The sequence below is a fragment of the Megalops cyprinoides genome, chromosome 16 (assembly GCF_013368585.1).
Source record: "Megalops cyprinoides isolate fMegCyp1 chromosome 16, fMegCyp1.pri, whole genome shotgun sequence".
NCBI lineage: Eukaryota > Metazoa > Chordata > Actinopteri > Elopiformes > Megalopidae > Megalops > Megalops cyprinoides.
Window position 1 is genome coordinate 3,977,490 of NC_050598.1, and position 18,818 is coordinate 3,996,307.

General features: G+C 40.8%; 1 protein-coding gene across 2 annotated transcripts in view; it reads left to right on the plus strand.

Moving 5' to 3' along the window:
* Positions 1-18,818, plus strand: part of LOC118791533 (neuronal migration protein doublecortin-like) — a 55,700-nt gene that overhangs the window by 23,423 nt on the left and 13,459 nt on the right. Inside the window, exons 3-5 of one of the 2 annotated variants that reach the window (XM_036548921.1) lie at positions 7,809-7,911; positions 15,894-15,944; positions 18,638-18,664. In XM_036548921.1, the coding sequence (XP_036404814.1) occupies positions 7,809-7,911; positions 15,894-15,944; positions 18,638-18,664 (181 nt within the window). The remainder of the gene's footprint in view (positions 1-7,808; positions 7,912-15,893; positions 15,945-18,637; positions 18,665-18,818) is intronic. The other variant, XM_036548922.1, reaches the window with a different exon arrangement.

The following is an 18,818-nucleotide window of genomic DNA, read 5'->3' on the forward strand; positions in this document are numbered from 1 at the left end:
ATTTCATTCTTAATGTGTCTCCTGTTGACATCTACGATGGCCATTTTAGAGTTTATATCCATTTTCACTGTAGAGCTGGAACCAGACTGGCTCCTTATATCCTTTCCCACGACAGAACTAGAACCAGTCTGGCTCCTAATACCCCCTTCCAGCCCTAGAGCTAGAACCTGGCTAGCTCATTATACCTCTTTCCCACTGTAGAGCTGAAATCAGGCTGGCTCCTTATTCCCCCTTTCCAACAGAAGAACTGGATCCAGGCTAGCATGAGCTGGGCAGACAGCTTTGGCTACAGTTAAAACTTTCAGTTGAAGGCTTTCTGTGGAAAGTTATTACTTTTTCCAAAGCAGCATATTGTTCACTGTAATACAGACCGCCCCTTTATATTTGGCATTGGAAAGAGCAGTGATCCTACCCTGTCTGTGCTGCAACCTTGAACACGCCTAGTCCTATGTGCCAGGGGTGTACAACTGGGGGAGACTTTGTGTGGAGACTGTTTGAGGTGAGAAAATGTATTGGATGCTGTGGTCATGGCACTTTCTCTCTGCTGTCTGAACTGATCTTTAATGGCAGTACATTTTAAGTGTTAAAAGCATCCGCTTTCCAGCTTGAATACCCTCCTATTTAAAAGCAATGACAGACTCATATGGGACCTGTTGCCCCCAGGGCAGAGGGTTTAGACTATGAGAAGACAGAATGGATGGCTTAACATACATTAATGTCAGGGGTGTGTCGGGGGTGGAGGGGCACGCTGTCTATGTGGATGGCAATCACAATAATCAGATCACCAGCTGTACATGTACTGCAAAGCAGACTTTTTTTGTATTCATGATTTACCATTTAAAAGTAACAAAATCACAGTAACAGTGAAATAGCAGTGTCACAGTAACGGTTAAATAACACTGTAACAATAGCAGGGAAATAGGTGTTACTGTAACAATGAAATAAGTGTAACAGTAACAGAGAAGGTAAAGTGTTGCAGTAACAAGGAAACAATAGTGCAACAGCAACAGAGACATACCAGTGTTACAATAACAATGAAATAGCAGTGTAACAGTAACTGAAAAACAGTGCTACATAGGGTTCTATGTTAGTGGGATGATTAGTTAGGGGATGAGAGCTGAGACCCAGGGGAGATGATGAGAGACATATTAAGAAAGAAAGAGAGCAGGGGAGAGAGAGAGAGAGGAAAGAAAGAAAGGAGGAGGAATAGATGGAGAGTGAGGCAGTGAGGATAAAACACAAGGAGAAAAGGGAGGAGGAATAGAGTGAAGGACAGGGAGGGACATGGAAAGAAAGAGAGACAGAGACGGAGAGAGAGGAGAGAGAGAGGGAGAAGCTGGAGGGAAGGATGCAGATAAGGATGTGTTTGCGTATGGAGAGTGACCTGCTCCTCTTCGCGCCCCAGAATTTTCCCCATCTGATGATCAAAGGGGGGCTAATCGCTCCAGCCCACTCGTCCCGTTCAAACGCTCACAGGATTAATGGAGGCTGCTGCAGTGCTGCACTGCTTCTGCTGCAAAGCTGCTCCAAGAGCAGGGACTCTCCCTGCGCAGCAGGCCGGATCAGCGGCTCAGTTAGTCAGAAGTAAGAATTCAGGTTTTACAAGCTCAATACCCATCAACTCCTATGAATAAGAATTATGCATTCAAATATCAGATCAGAATATCTCATGTATTAAAAATGTCATTTTTGCATCTCATTGCATTGCATATTTATAGTAGATATACACATACAAGTGTGATATTTGAAGCTGTTCTGATGAATAGCTGAAACAAATTGATACCTTATATGTTATGCCAGTGTTATCTTTTCCATTTTTAATTTCCAGGAATCTTTCGACCATGTTTCCCAGGGTCAGGAAATAATTTTCCATTCTTCCCAACTGGCCTGGATGCATCGGGAAGAATGTAAAATGCATTATGCTATATATACAGTGCTTTGTGACAATTGTGGTTGTAAAAATGTGCTATTACAAATGAAATTTGGTTGATTGTTATTTGTATGATACACTATGATAGTTAGAGTAGATGTCCCATAACTGAACATGCTTGGGGCTGTTGTGATATCATACTCTTAACTATAGCGTACATAGGAGCAACCAAAATTACAGTATTAAACAAGAAAAGCTGCAGAGTACTATATGCAATAAAACAGATTTTGTACTTACTCAGTATGCAATTATCCACGTGGCCAATTTACGTGAAAGAATTTACACATTTGGTAGCATTCATTAGATTCCTCTTTATTGTGAGTGTGAGGTACTGGAGCCTAAATTGTAGTCTTATGTTTGCCATTACATTAATATCAGTGCATAAGTTTTACAAATATGAATATACTAGATTATGAAGAATGTGTGATTTGTAATGTGTGGGTTGTTTGCATATACTAAAAACGTTTTTGTAGAGACATAAATATTTTGAATGACAGGCCTACATCTGGAAGTGTATGTACTGACATTTGGAGAGTATAAGATTTGTGCAAGTGAATAATTTGTCATTTATGTACACTGAAAGCTTTTTTGTTAAAGATATCTTGTAGTTTTGTAGTGCAACTTATGTTTAGAGCGATAGTATGTGGATAAATTTGTGCAATGAAGCCAACACACACACACACACACACACACACACACACACACACATTACACCATAAGGATTACATACCCACAGTCTTAAGGGAAACTTTTAATGGAGATGTTTGATCTAGGCTAATTTTGCTTTTATGATTAAACATTAGAAGCACAGGTATGAAATGCGGTAGGGTTCTTGTACTGTAAATTACCTGCACTGTGCTTTTCCTTCTCAAAGTCCTTTGTGTCACCCCATTAAAGTGTGTCTCAGGTAATAATTGCTGTCTGCTTGATGGATTTCGCATTGTATTGATTTCTCAGCTCCTGCCGGGCAGCAGTGGTGTTTGTTGCCATGGTTTCCTATTCTGGGATGTATGAAATGTGCCCCTTCAGTTTGTAAGGCAGCTGTGCTCCTCTCCTTGATGGCTGTGTTTATCGTTGTTCTGAATCGACAAAACTCCATTAAAACAGCGGGATCAGAGACATGAAAAGATTGTCCGTGGATGCTATTACAGTATTCATCTGTTGAAGAAAATGATAGCAAAATGCATGGAAAACTCATAAAGAGTTAAAGAGTTTCCATAACAGTGGTACAGTTTGAAACACTTTAGTTACATCATTTTGTGTGTTGGGTTATTGAGGCGTTTTGCATAGGGGGGCATTTTGGATGTACTGGGTATGTTCAACATACTGGGTATGTTGCCTGAGCTGGGTGTGTTGAGTGTGTTGGGTGTGTTAAGTGTGTTGGGCATGTTGTGTGAATTGGGTATGTTGGATGTATTAGGGAAGTGCGGTGTATTTGGGGAGTTTGTAGGCTTGACTGACAATATGTCAAGTCCTTGGCCTTGAAGGGGAGGTCCTTTCTCAGCGTGACAGTAGCATCAAAGTCTAATGAGAAGATTGAGCATGCATTAGCACGGAGCACAACTGCAAACGATGTGTTTCACTGTGTTTCTTGAGACATGAGAGTGTCCTCACACCCTCCTCCCCTTCACAACAGCGGGTCCTCAGCTGCACGCTGAGATGAGAAGACAGGGCCCAGAGGACAGCTCAGAATTGAGCAACAGTTGCTCATTAATGAAAACACAGGATGGCGATTATCCGATTAGCCCTAAAGAGATTGCATGGACACGGCCGGTCTCCACACCCAGACCACCGAGTCAGACATGACCCTATCCCGCCTGTCCTTGCTGTGGTCCCTTGTGGTTGGCTCACCACCACTACAACCCTGCCCCCCGAGACCACAGCTATGGCTGCTGTAGGGAAAAAAAAAACAACATCCGCTTTGGAAAGTCGAGTGCAGAGAAAATACCCCCCGTACACAGACAGAACTCTCGTGTCAAGTTTGTCCCCCTGGAGGCAAGCTGCCAAGTCTGGGAACTGCTCCAATAATAACACGCCCTCTCCGAAAACCAGGGGTAGACGTGGGTCGAATGAGAACCAGATCTCTATTGTAGAGCCCAGTAGTGCCTGTAGCACAGGGAGTATATCTCTATCTGTTTATTATCATTACTTTTAGTATTTTGCCTTTGTCCAGAGCACTGACATGATTTTTTTGCTCTTGATGGAATGGATGAAAAGATCATCTGTTTCCATTTTAGATTGTGCCGCTAAAAGTGAGACAGGCGTCCTTTGGCCTGAATCTGCAATCCGAATGGCCTAGCTGGTTGAGTGAAGATAAATCAAGTGCAGTTATTGGGATTCATTAGTTGACACATTGGCTCATTTTCGTGGATTCACGTTGTTTGGTGTGGTGTTTTTCTGGTCTTGCCCTGGCCCTGGTGGTCTCACCTGTCAGCATAGAAACCAAAAGCAGACAGAGTCTGGGGTGTTGCTGGGAATGAATGACTGCTTGGATGGCAACACTAACCAGATGGAAAAACAGATCCTCTAGCGATACTCTTGACCCTTCTGTGCTATCGCTTCTGTTGTCATCTTAAACTGGATTTGTGCCTTATCCATCACTAGCCTAGCAGTTTAACCTTCAAAATGGCAGCCACGGTGTGTCCTGTGTGCATACTAGATTCCTGCCTTGTCTCTTCCATCCCAGGGGCGAATGAACAGGCTCCCTCTGAGGTTTTGGGTAGGCGCACTTTGGCTAAAGTTCCCCCGGGCCTCAGTATGGAACCCTGTTGAACCCCCCTTCTCTGTTCTGCTCTGCTTTGCTGTCCCTCTCCGTCCTCCGCTGAAGGTCTCTTCAAGGACCCCACTCCAGGGCTGCCTGGGGTGGTCTCTCTTCAGTGTCTGATGTGTGTGCCTGTTTCTATCTGCGTGGGTGTGTATGTGTGTCTGGGTCTGTGTGTGTTTGTGTCAGAGAAAGACAGCAAGAGGGACAGTGTGGGTGTGTATGTGTGTATTTGCTTGTGTGTTTGTATGTATGCGTGTGTGGTTGTGCGTGTGTCTGTCTTTGTGTATATTTGTGTGTATGTATGTGTTGTGTGTGCGTGATTCTCCCTGAGTGCAATCTCCATCCCCTTGATCCGGTGTCAATGTGTTTCAGGTCGCATACACCCCCCGACTCCCTAAGGACACGTCCTTGTGTGGACAGCATCCCAAAGGCTTCCTTCGCTCTCAGTTTCACAGTTCCAGAGATCAGATTCCAGAGGCATCCTCTGTCTCAGTGATTTCCCCCTCCCACACGTAGAACACATATCCAGAATTTTTTTTTTTGTGATATTGAGAATGGGGTTTTCAGATCTACTGCTCCTACTGTCAGCCCCGCAGGGCCACACAGACAAGGCCTGGCAGGAGGGTGCCAGTGGAGGGGGTGCAGATGTCATGGGCTAGCTTTACCAACCAAACCGAATGCTGATGCTGAGCAGAGTGAAGCTCAGAGCCCCAAAACATCTGTGAGGTTCAACAGGGTACAAAGTGAAGAGGACAGAAACATTTGCCAGGAAGATCTGACATTTCCTTTTGCAGAGTCTATAATGACCTTATAGCAGCGGTATATAAAAAAACCTGGAGCCAATAAGAATTTTAACCAGAGATGATGTAACAAAGTATGCATTGAGATGCCCATTGACAGTTTTTGATTTCCACTAATGTTTGAATTTGTACATGATGTTGTTTCTGTTCTCTACCTCTTTCTGTTCTCCTTGGTCACAAGATCGGTCACTGTCAGTACACATATAGCATGGCATTTAGCTGTCAAATGCAGGTGTACTGTAATATCAGATTTGTGTTGTAGACATGTAAATCTATGTCCTGTGTGCATACACAGATAAGCTCATGGAAAACGGTATAGTTTTGTTCCTCTTTGTAATATGGAGTCCTTCACATAAATGGAGCATATCTGTGCTTTGAACACTAAAGACTAATATTTCTGTATTTCTGTCTATAGGGTTAGTAATAACCAGCCATGTACCCCTTTCATCCATGTGTAGAAAGCTGATAAAGGGTGGTCTCTGACATGAGTTTAAGAGTGATGAGTATTGATGGGTAAGATTCAGTAGCCCAGGCCTGTGTGTCAGAACCAGTGATCTGAATCGGCACTTAGTGTGACAGAAGCAGCGTTATGAACTGGCAATCAGTGTGTCAGAACCAGTGCTTTGAATAGGCACTCAATGTGTCAGAATCAGTACCCCCCAAGAATGACACCCTTCAGTGTACATCCACCTCTCACCTCCTCAGTGCACTGCATAGTAACTCAAACTGGAAGTCACACACCACCCAGAAGTTCTCCCGGAACAATCAATGCCACCCCATCCATCTCAGTGACTCAGATCATATAAGACCCTTCTCATGTCTTGGTCCCATAATATTGGGGCAGGTGGTTGGCACTAACTGACAATACAGTCATTGTGTTGTTAATGCCAATGCTGAACAGTTGATGTGTGGGCCTTGTTTTCGTTGAAGCTGTACAACTTTGTCTTGTTGGAAATGTGCGCTGTTTAAACTGGATGCCTAAACACAAGATGCAGACTGTACACTGCAATACATGGACTCTGTCGGGCTATGGTGCTGATGAGCTAGGCAGATATCACTGAGTAGAACATCTGATGGTTTCTGCATGCAGCACTGTGTTATGCTCTCTTCATTTTTTCAATTTCTGTAATATATCCACAGAATTGCCATCATTTTAAAACATCACCAACTGCAAATGATTTTCTCATGTTGTTCTAGGGCCCTTGTCCTCCAAATTCCAATGATTCTGGCACATTTGTGTGTTTTGGTTTCAGAGTGATTCAGCTTCCACAGTCAAGTAAACAAGGTTTGTCTGATCAGCTCAGATAGCAGTGATTGCTTTGGCTATTAACGTTTAAACAGGTTGTATCTGTGTTTAGTTATAATGCCTCCGGGCCTATTATCTTGGCAGCTGAAATTGTTATTTCAAGGAGGTAAATAGTGAGGCCATTTTACGGGATAAATGGTTTCAACTAGAGAGTTCTGCATTGGAACTGTATCTGTTATGTAGTTAGATTAGGCTCTGTGATGATTAAGCCTGGCTGTTCTCTGCTCGGGGACTGGCACTGAGGGGGCCTGACCCATGCCTGTGTATGTGTGTGTGTGTGGGGGGGGGGGTGTATTGGCATAAGATCTTTATAAACTCTGCACAAGAGGCAATTCTGACATGTTCAATCCTTACCAGAGAGTGGCCAGTTCAGTTTGAGTTAGGCTGCCCCACCACATACCCTGACTAATTCTTGCTCAGTCTCTGTCAAAAAAGAGGTCCCTAACTTCAAGAGACTAATTGCTTAAATAAAGGTTAATAAATAAAAAAATATATATATTTTTTTTAACCTTTATTATTTATATTCACTTAACTAACTAGTTATATTGGTCAGACTGTACTCTTTTGCCTGTGTGTTGTGGTGGTTCAGCAAATGAGCATTGGAATGATAAGTGAAGCAGTATAAGAAGTAACAGGGAAAACTCAAGGTTGGGAAATTATTTCTTAGATTCAGAAAATTGTCTTTTACCATTAAACCATTTCTCCGCATGCCAAGTGAGCAATATTGCAGAGATAAATGCAGAGATCGTTGGGATAAATGGTGAACTGTTTTACATATGAGCCACACTTGCCTCTGATGGGGGCCACACAGTAAGCGGCCAAGAAGTTTCAAATGCCCCAATTGGGTCTCTCTCTTTCATACATGAGTGTGCACAGAAGCTCTACACAGGATTACAATTGAGTTAGTCCTGCAGCAATTTGTTTACGTTCAAGGTATCTCTAACCACTTTGTTTTGATTTGGGTCCTGCCTGAACGCGTTTGCCGTTCTTGTCCTCTTCTACTGGCAGGTCACATGTCTTCAAGACTTCTTTGGAGATGACGATGTCTTCATTGCCTGTGGCCCCGAGAAGTTCCGCTACGCCCAAGATGACTTCTCTCTGGATGAGAATGGTAGGGTGCTCTCCACATATGCCTGTAAGATGAATTTCAGCACAACAGTCAGGATGCATTGTGTTGTCTTTTCTTTAGCTTTAGCTTGCGATGCCTAAGTCATGTTAATTTTTTCTTTATATTTCAGCCTTGTAGTTTCCATCTGATAACAGTGCACAAGCACTTGTATTATTGAACTTAGTCGTTGTTGCCCATTCTATGACTGCTAACCTCCATCAGTATTTCTGTTTATTAGCATTACAGGAGCTCTGTGTGTGTATTATTGTGTATTGGTGTATTGTTTTTGTTACTGACCTCAGTCATTCTAATAGTCATTCTTTGTTTCTTGTTCTATAGTTACATACATCATACATCAGTATAAATACTGATATATTGGAAATTTCCAATATATCTAACCTGTTTATAATTGTTTAAAGTGTCTTGCTAAAGAATAACAGGGCTGTGTGTAATTAAGGACGTGTGTGTGTACATGAACGAAGACCCTGCACCTTTCTGTTAGCTGTTAGTGACATTTGCTCCTGGTTTAATTATGTCATCACAATGCTGCTGTATCTCAGACATAGGGTGTCCAGTGGCGGTGGCCCAGAGGTCATTTTTCAGAGATCAGGTCGATGACTGTGCTTTGCCCCGACATGGTAGTGCACACCTCATTTCACACAAGGTTTCGGTGTAGCAGAACAAAACGAGACCACCCCACCTGTCAGATTGTGAGCGCATTTTCCTCCCTCACTCTGACATGGCTTACCGCATCCTCTTTCCAAAACAACCTGTGCTTTTGATTGTGTTGCCTTCGGTTTTGACGGGTGCCAGACAGTCATGGGAAATGAGAGGTAACACAATTCCACTGCAGGTTCTGGGACTTGTTTGGAACTTAATCAGCCATGAGGCACCAAATTTTAATGTGCTCTTGAAAAATGCATCACCATGATAATGTGGCAATATCTAGGATGGAAGAATTCATGAATTCAAAGCTGTACCTACAATGTATTGTCTCACCCAACAATCATGGATTTCATGTTCTACACAAACTCAACACAAAATGGCAAGCAAAACACCATGTTGTGGGTGGATTTTTACCCTCAACACCAAAGAAAGAGCTTGTTAAATGTATCCTGCTGGCACAACTATTACTAATTTTCTCTAAACGTAGGTGCATGCATTTGTGGCTTTTCCATTGAACTGTGCTAGTCATGTAGCCATTTAATGCATGTTTTTTTTCCCAGTGGGGGTAAAATACTTTTCTGAAAAGGCATTAATAAAAACAGTAAGCCACTGATTTACTTCACAAAATCAAGATGGTAATATGTATTCAAAAACACCAGCAGTGAGTTCTTACTCAGATGGACCCGTTGGGTGTCTGAATTGTGGTGACAACTGTAGCTAAAGTGGCAAAAAAATAACAGGCACAGTAAATGCAAAAGCATTGCTCTCCAGTGAGCTCCCACACTCCGCATTACTTCCTGTCCTTGCAGAAGAGTTCTGGTGAGAGTCACTGTCTATGAGCAGTGATGAGCCAGCCAGCCTGGACAGTGCTGCATCATTGGCTGTTGCAACAATTTTGCCTCCATCTCTAGCTATCAGGAATAGAAAGAAGCAAGCAGTAGTTTTTGTGCTAAAGCAAAAAGCAAAATTTTGATTTTTAAGTCTTTAAGTGTGTTCTGCATAATTACAGTGAACGAAAAGCTCACCCAACAAAATGAAGAGTATAGGTTGTGACATTTTCAATTCTGTCCTTTCTAAGTCAGCAGTAGAAAGAGCTGTCACAGTGGCATTAAAGAAGAATGAAAATGCTGGTTATCTTTTACCAACACGATTTGCCATTTCGAAGTTCATTAAGAGGAAAGTTACTATTTTTTAAAATTAGAAAATCAGCTCAGGTCTTTACTTCATAGAGAAATTATGTGAACCATCATTGCTGTTGGTTTATTTTGTTAACCTTCATAGATTCCCCTCCATTCCCTTTGTGATTTTAATTTGCCTGCAAGCAGTGAAGAGAACTGCATGGATATACAGTAGCCACAGTTTTACTCTGTCAGATTCACTCGTGTTTTGTGGCTTTCCCATTTCAAAAATATTTAAGATCTTTTAAAGTGACAACAATTTGGCCACCTAGTAGACTGTTATATGTAGCTAGCTGGCTAGTTAGCTGAGTGCTAGCTGAGTAGTGCATCCCAATAAGGTGCAGTTTTGTTTGCTTCAACCTTTCAGCCATCCTTTTTAAATTAGCTAGCTTGCTGCCCAGCTAACATGCTAACTAACGTTGCACGTCTCAATGTCAACTGCTCATTATTAACAATTCATTAAAAAGAAATAACAAATTTTTGTGTGTGTATGTGCTTGTTTTCAAATCTTGACCAATCAGTTTTCATGTCAATCAGTTCTGCTGGGCCTGTTAGATGGTGTTACCAAAGAGCATAGATTGCCAACACACAAACCTTCCTAGTGTTACCATTGAAAAAGATGTCAATCTTAGAATAAGTGCATTATGGGTAGAAAGGAGCACAGACATCTCTAGCCTTTTTCAAATATGAACTCCTGACAATGCCCGCAGAATCAGGTCCGGACATTGCCCGGAGATTGTCCATGTCAGACGCGTTCTCACCTACTGGAAATACTGGGTAGAGTGTGCCGGAGGCAGGACATAACACAAAACGTACGCTGCAGGAATCGCAGTGGCTGTATTTGAAACCGCCCACTGCATACTTTGTACTTTATACACAAGTATATATACTGTATACTGCATGCTATTTTTCAGTGTAGTACCCAGTCTGCGACTATTAATGATTACATTTGTAGTATGTTACATTGTCACATGAAATCATTGACAGTTCAGAAACGTCCAGATTTCCTCGTGGTATTTTCCAGATAGACGCCACTTGCATTCTCACGAGTGAAAAGTATTGACGAGTTCACGAAAAGTATTCTAGAGTTGAAGTATTTTCAGTTTTCTTTTCAGTGTCTTACCTTGCGGTGGTATGGGCACATAATGTGGCACTGAGGAGGAGAAGGCGAACATAGCTATTGTACTTTTGGGGAGCCTATAAAAAATAACACACATAACCATTCAAATGGTGCTACACATAATTTATTATTAATTATTAGGGTGCAGCGGATTACAAAACTCACGGTTTGGATCGTATCACGGTTTCTGAGTCACGGATCAGATCATTTTTCGGATCAGCAAAAAAAGGGAGACAAATATAACTTTACTTTCCATTTATTACTTAAAGAACGTTTAAAGCAAGGAACTTTTGCCCATGGACTTAAATGAAAACAACATTCAAGATGTCCAATGTTTAAATAAAATCTTAAAATAAAATATTCAATACTCAATTGTTGAGCGCTTGTTCTGCTGTTCTTAGACTGTGTCCGAAATTGCTCCCTTTCACTATATAGTGCATATATATACATTTTACACTAGATCGTTGGACTTAACCGCCAGCTAGCTAGCTAACGTTAGTTTCAACTAATTTGAACAGATGAAGCTGGGTGCTAGTTCTTTCATTAAGTTAGCTTGTGATAGCTAGATAGGTAGCGGTATCGAGCTAGCAGGTTAATATCAGTTGCAACTAGCTAGTCGCTTAGCTAGCTAGCTGGCACAGTTAGACACAAAGATGTTCATACAAATGTTCGAATAAACTTAAAACTATATCCAGAAAATTATTAATTTATATGACTGTGAATAGTGAGTGAGTGAATGAGTGAACGATTTTGGATGCAGCCTTTGTCTTCGCAATGCTTCTGCTAAGTAAGGTTGCTGGTTTTTAAAATGGCGCTTGTATCTTTTCACTGCAACTCTGCATCGAGATTTAGGGAATTATTACTCTACAAGGTAACAGCGTCAGTAAAACTGTATTTCACACTATTATGGTTACACTTTGCAATTAATCCGCTGTTCATTTGCGTGCCAAACCGGGGGGAATCCATACGGATCACGGATCAACTGCAGTCCGTTACACCACTATTAATTATACATTTATTATAACAGGAAGGTAAGTTTTTGTTGTTCACTATGTAATGGTAGGTCACCAGTTCACCCATCTCACTATACCTATCACTATTAGCTACAGCTTAGCTTGCTACTAACCAGATAATAAACTACTAACCAATGTTATTAATCATTGTAAGAGACAAGTTTTGGCAGTATAGCTATAGCTCACGATCTCACGATCGTTGGACTCAAAATAACCTATTTGGACATATCTGCAATATCAACAAAAGAGTAGAAAGCAATATACAAGCAAGCAGAAAAGAGTATGAGGCAGATGTTTGTATTCTTCTGGTTTCACGCCAGTTGCATGATAGAAACATCATGAACATGCCCACTCGCTGTGAATTCTCCGGAAAATGACCTGCTCTATTCACACATGAGCTGTTTCTCAAAGTCAAGGTGGCTTCCTTGGTAGGATGGGTCCATCCAAGTCACGTCCTTCAGAGGCTAGGCAAGACTCCTTCCTAGCATTTGGAGAACAGATAATGGAACAGTCTAGCGAGTGTGCAGGTGTGCGTCATTGAAAATGTTTTGCCTTCAATTCCTCGCCACAGACTCTTGTATGTGCGCATAGGATTGTGGGTGTTTTAAGGACGCTGAGGTTGCATGCTATGCATCCTTGAAAATTGTCTGAATGAAGGACTCAGTCCTTGGTAGAATTTGAAGGATCCTCGACATTGGAACAGTCCTTCAATGGGATTCGATGATGTAGCATCCTTGAAATGCAGCCATTAAGGATCCTTCCTTGACTTTGAGAAACACCCATGGACTCAATCCGACATTAGACGGACTTTGTACTAGGGAGCTGGCAGAGTGAAGTCCGTCTCATGTCCAGTCTGACTGATTCGGACATTTGCATTCTCACATACAGCTCCTCTGGGTAATGGCTAGATAAGTTCTGGCTTTCAGTGCATGTCTGAAAGGGGCTACAGTCTATGATGTGAACCAGCAAGGAAAGGAAGGACACCGTCTCTGGTCTTGGCCAAGTTCGAGTGAGATGGCTCTAGTCTGAATCAGAGAAGGTGAAGATAATGGCAAAAAGCCCATGAAAAATTGGCAAATATGGGATGTTGTACTGGCACAGTCACAGCAGTGTGAACAGGAACAGTTAATGATCTTCTGAAAAATGCCTTTACACTTACAACTCTGATTCATTCATAAATGCATTCTACATCAAACAATACCCTTTCCAAGGGATTAATCATGTCATAGAAACACCAAAAGTATGTAAGTCAGAATTTGCCAAACCTCTCCTGGAGGACCCCTTGTCCTGCATGTTTTAGATCTCTCCCTGCTCCAACACAGCTGATTTAAATGATCAACTCGTTTTCAACCCCTGAAGCTGCTTAATAACAAGCTGGTCATTTAAATCAGCTGTGTTGGAGCAGGGAGAGATCTAAAACTTGCAGGACAAGGGGTACTCCAGGAGAGGTTGTTGGTTTGTGTCATTGGAATGCTTGTTGGAATCTGAGATAGTGTAATTCATACAGAGACTAGCACTCTAATGTGGTATTTAATACCTGTACAGTTACATAACATAAATTCATTTATTGAACCATTCTGACACACATACAATATGTTTTTGTTTAGTGGCAGGAACAATGTTTGCATGTTACTGCACCATTCCCTGATAAAAGGAGTTTGCTTGTAAAGTATTGTATTATTCAGGAGTATTTTTTTACCTTCTGTCCCGTGGTCACATGGAGCACCTTATGAAACTGTATCACCTTACTCATACATTACGTAGCAGGCCTATGCAAACCTTCTGCTTTGTAGTTTGTCCATGAGGAGAGCATTCAGTCTAATTGACACAGGACCTTTTATGGTACAACCCACATTCAAGTGAAGGTAGCTGTGCAGATCAGCCCATTAAACATAAACATCATACCTGTTACAGTGCCATGGCTCCAACACTCCAACATGGTAGTCCAGGTTAGGTTTTCTCCACTACAACTCTCCAGTCATCACAGTCAAGTCTGTGAGAAAATGTTTCATTCACTGCCTAGCATAAATACAGTAGTTATATTAATTTGTTAACATGAAAATAAATTGCAGGCTCCATGGACTACAGTGATAATTAGTGTTTCACACTTGGACCTTCAAGATTAATACAAGCTAACTAGGTGATTCTCTGATTATGGGTCTCCTCAAAGGGGACCACTAGATACCCCATGTTACTTACCACTCTTATACTCTCTGAAAATGGTGTTATGAACTTTGTGTGAAACATTTGACTGAACAGCCACTCTGTTGAACATGCAACCTAACACTGTAATTCACAATGCATTCAATCACAATGCAGATCACATTCCTGCTTAATATTGTTCTGGTCACATTCACATCGGCTCTAGTTGAGTGGTGCTTACTCTAGGTTTTCAACAGCAGCACCAAGATCTATCAAATATAATGACATAGTAAAAGAGCTGACCTTTCATATTACAGGGAAAAATCTGCTTTTATTCATCAGTGTTGGACAGATACAGTGTAATGCAATATACAAAGGTGTGAAATAGTCACATTCTTGCTAGGAGATTTTTGTTCTTGGTGGGTGTTCATACCTATCATCAACTGTCTTCATCTATCATCACCATCAACTGTGGCCAGGCCACAAATAGGGCACTAAAGGGGCATTAGAATGAGACAGCATATTCCTCCACCATCAACAAAACTCCAAATGGAGAAATTTCTTGTGGAAGAAAAGTTGTAGAATCTATACCAAGGCGCACTAAAGCTGTTATGGTGGCTCATGGTGGCTTATTATTAGGACACTCTGTGTTGGTGTTACGTATATACTTAGACTTGATTTACTTTAATACTTTCAGCAATACTTTAAATGTATTTTTTTATTTGCTTCAGTTACTATTCAGTGTATTTATATATGTATGTATGTATGTATGTATGTATGTATGTACATGCTATGTTCACTGAATGTAATGTCCTTTTTTTAGATAAATACCAGATTTGATGGTCTGTTATTAACATTGTACACAATATATCTGTATGGACTTGAAATTTATTTATACCTGAGGGTTCATTTCCATAAACCAGGCATTTTGTGCAAACATTTTGTTAGGTTTGAGTGCCAGGGCATCAGAGTTAGTCTAGTTGATTTGTTAGTAGGTATTTGTTTGCATTGTTTGTTTATATTGGCAATTTCATAACTTACATGTAATCATGTAGTAAGTCTTGCCCTCAGTTATAATTTTGCCCTCTGCAATTTTTCTCATAGAGTAGTTATGAGTGCAGTCTTAATTACCACTATGCTATATAAATGTGCATGTCAATACATTATAAATATTTGTTTTTATGAAACTGGTGCAGGGAGAAATTGGGACAGGCTAAATATTTACCTAAGGCATGACCCTGTGGAGCAAAAAAAAAAATGTATATAGTTTTAATGTATAAATGTATAGATGTGTTTGTGTGTTTGTGCATGTGTGCCTCAGTAGCTGAGCAGTAGCAGGTGTCTCTATGGGGGTTGGAGGCAGTGCAATAGCTCATCTATTTCCCTGGTGACTGGTTTAGGTCAGGAGATAGTGTTACTGTCCCTGCTTCTGGGTGTTAAGAGGAAAAGTAGCCTCCAGGTCCCCTGTCTGCACAGTGATGGCGGCCAGTGTTAACTCACACAAACTGCTCCAGGGTGTCGCCCACCACCGTGGGCAGAGCTGCCACATTTGGGATGTACACAAACTAAACTGGAATTTGGCTTGACTCATTTTCACTGTTTTATAAACAGCCAGTGCTCCTGGGTACAGGGGCATAGTTTTAGCAGGTCGGAAAAGTGACTCATTCCACTACGTTAGAATGGTTAGAATATAAATCCATATCTCCATATCCCACCCCTGGCCTGGGGCTTAGACACCTACCCTGTGAATCAGTGACACACAAGTGTGAAAGAAGTGTGTGTGTGTGTGTGTGTGTGTGTGTGTGTGTGTGTGTGTGTGTGTGTGTATGTGTGTGCCCTACTGATGATCTGACTCCTTTCTTTCAGCACACTTTCCCTCTGGAGCCAAATCCAAGTCTGCCCAGGGTGGGAGTCAAGGTCAGTACTACAATGAGATCATACCTGAAGGACACACTGCGATATCTGGGACGCACTGCAATCATATCTGTGCGACACACTGACATCATATTTGTGCAATACACTGAGATCATATTTGTGGGCAGGGTTGGGAGGGTTACTTTCAATATGCATTACAGATTACACAATACTTGCCCTAAAATGTAATTTGTAACGTATTCTGTTAGATTACTCAAGGTAAGTAACGTAATCTAAATACTTTGGATTACTTTCTGAACACTAGTTACGTTTACATGTACACATTTTTTTCATTCAGAATGAAATCATTCCAATTGATGATTCCGAACGTACTGTTTACATGAAAGTGATCGGGTAGTTTGTACATGTCACAGGCATACAATCGGAATAGATAGGCTACTCTAGCTAGCCAACTAACGTTAGTTGTAGAGTGGACTGGTGGCTACACTATACCTACTACTTCGGGTTGCTTTATAGGATATTGAATAGAAACAGCAACTTCTGACTTTAACCTGAAAAGTACCTGGCAGATTGAACACAAAAATCTAGCCTACAACCATAATCCAAATGTACGAGTACTGCATGTGAGGTGGGAGGTAGAGGTGACTTAGGCTACCAGAGATGTTTTCCTTGGAGACAGAACTCTCCAGTGTCTTAGGCAAGCTGAGGCAAACATCAACACTGTGTTGGGCTGCAGTAGCCAGCAGCCGCTGTCCCATAATTTCCTCCTTTACGACAACAAATGGAAAGTTGGTAGGGGCTGCACCACTTGGTCAGATTTTGCCTTATAATACCCACTCTTCAGCCCCTTCCAGTGGTTCTTAATAAACTCATTTACCCCCGCTTCATTAAGCTTCTTCCTAACTTGCTTAAACAACTCATTGTTGCGAGATTTGCACCCATCTAGTTGCTCGACTATTCTTATTTCTTTGAGAATGTTTAACATAAATGTAGTCTCCGTCATCAACCAATTTTTCACACTGTCCGCCATGTTTTTTAATTTAACTCTGTCATGCATAGTAAAACGTCAATATGTCATTACTTCATGTAATGAACGTGCACACAAAGTTCCAAGTGCAGAAGGCAATCCAATTGAGCATCTACATGGCTAATATTTTCCTATCAAACGGATAATCAGAAATCTACACCACCTCTTTAAATTTCGATTGAATTCTTGATCGGATTGGGGTATTTCATTCAGATCAGGGTATTTACATGAGGCATTTACATTCCGATTGAGCTTGAATCCGATTATTAAAGGAATATTAGGCTCCATGTAAATGCACCTACTGTGTTTTTAATTTTTAACGGGTTTTTAAAGAATGCTCATCCGACTAAGGTTCTGAATGGTTATTTTTAGAATGTTCACTTAGCATTGTTGTGGCTAACATTTTGGCACCGCCATGTTAAGTCTATGGGCATTTCATCACAGTTTCTTAAGAACTGTAAATGTTAAATCAAAAACTGTACATTACACAAAAACATGAGTTAGAAAAGGCTTGAGCCAGCTTTAATACATTGTGAGTGAGAAAGGAGTAGCTTAACAATTTAATGTAGATTATTAAATGTGTAGTGTAAAATTGTTGGAGTAGCTAATCGCAGTTTTGAACATGTGAAATTTCACTTGTTTTGTCACTGTATCTACTTGTTAGCTAGTTAGCTTTAATACTATACCTACTAGCCTACTAGCTAGCTGAATAGCTAATCCAGTGCAGCCAAATTATGTAAAATAGGTAGCTAGTGATCAATATTAGCTTAAATAATGAAAAAGAGAACTTACTTCAAGATGCTTCTTCAGGTTAGAGGTAGACATAAACATGTTGCGCTGGTTCCTTTCTGTCTTACTCTCCATTCTACTGTCTTGTGGGTCAGACAGGCTGCATGTGCAGGCTTCTTTTTTTCATGAGGGGTAGGCCTATATAGGAGATACACCCCGGAGTTGCCTATCATTGGATAGATTTTCCAAACTGAATAAATATTAAATGAAAAAAATCCAATGTAATCCCTTCAGTAACCTAAATATTTTTAAAAAGTAACTGTAATTTGAATACCATCAATTTAAATGGTAACTGTAACAAAATAGTTACTCATATTTTGTATTTTAAATACATAACACATGTATTCCATTACTCCCCAACCCTGTCTGTGGGTCACTGACATATTTGTGCGACACACTAAGATCATATCTGTGTGAGAGTGAGATCATATCTGTGCGACACTGAGATAATGTATTCAGGACACTGACTCTTCCCTACATTGTAAGAGACATTAAAGTGTCACATGCATGAATTACAGTAATGACATGGTCAGTTTGTGCTGTTTGCTTGCTGCAAAGCTGGCTGGGTAATGTTTATTTTGCTAGTTAATTACTGTTGTTGTAATGTATTCTTAGAAGAAGCAGAGTAAGAAATTACCACTCACCATTCTCTGATTTAAGGTTTAAATGGCTAGATAAATAACCATACGTTAAAGAAGCAGTGTGTGAATATTAACATTTTACCTCAACACTGAGGAGTGGGGATAAGACCTGCTCATGTTTCTGTGTCCGGTAAAAAAATCTAGAAGTAACTAAAATGAAAAACTATAATGAGGTTTTTTTTTAATTTCTTTTTCTTCCTTTTTGGTTTTGTGTCTAAGAATGACAGTGTTGTTTTTTTTTTTGTTTGTTTCTTTACTGCATAATGGATAATTTGTAGGCAGTAGACTGGAAGCAGCACGGAAATGTAAGTGTGGGTCTAATCCAGTACTGTGTGCTGTAACTTGCATTCTTTCCTGTATTACTGAACTTTTATCATAGACAGTACAGTCCTAGTAGACACTGTTTTTGTGTAAGTATGAACTGCTGTTGTACAAATACTATAGTGTATTTCATAATAA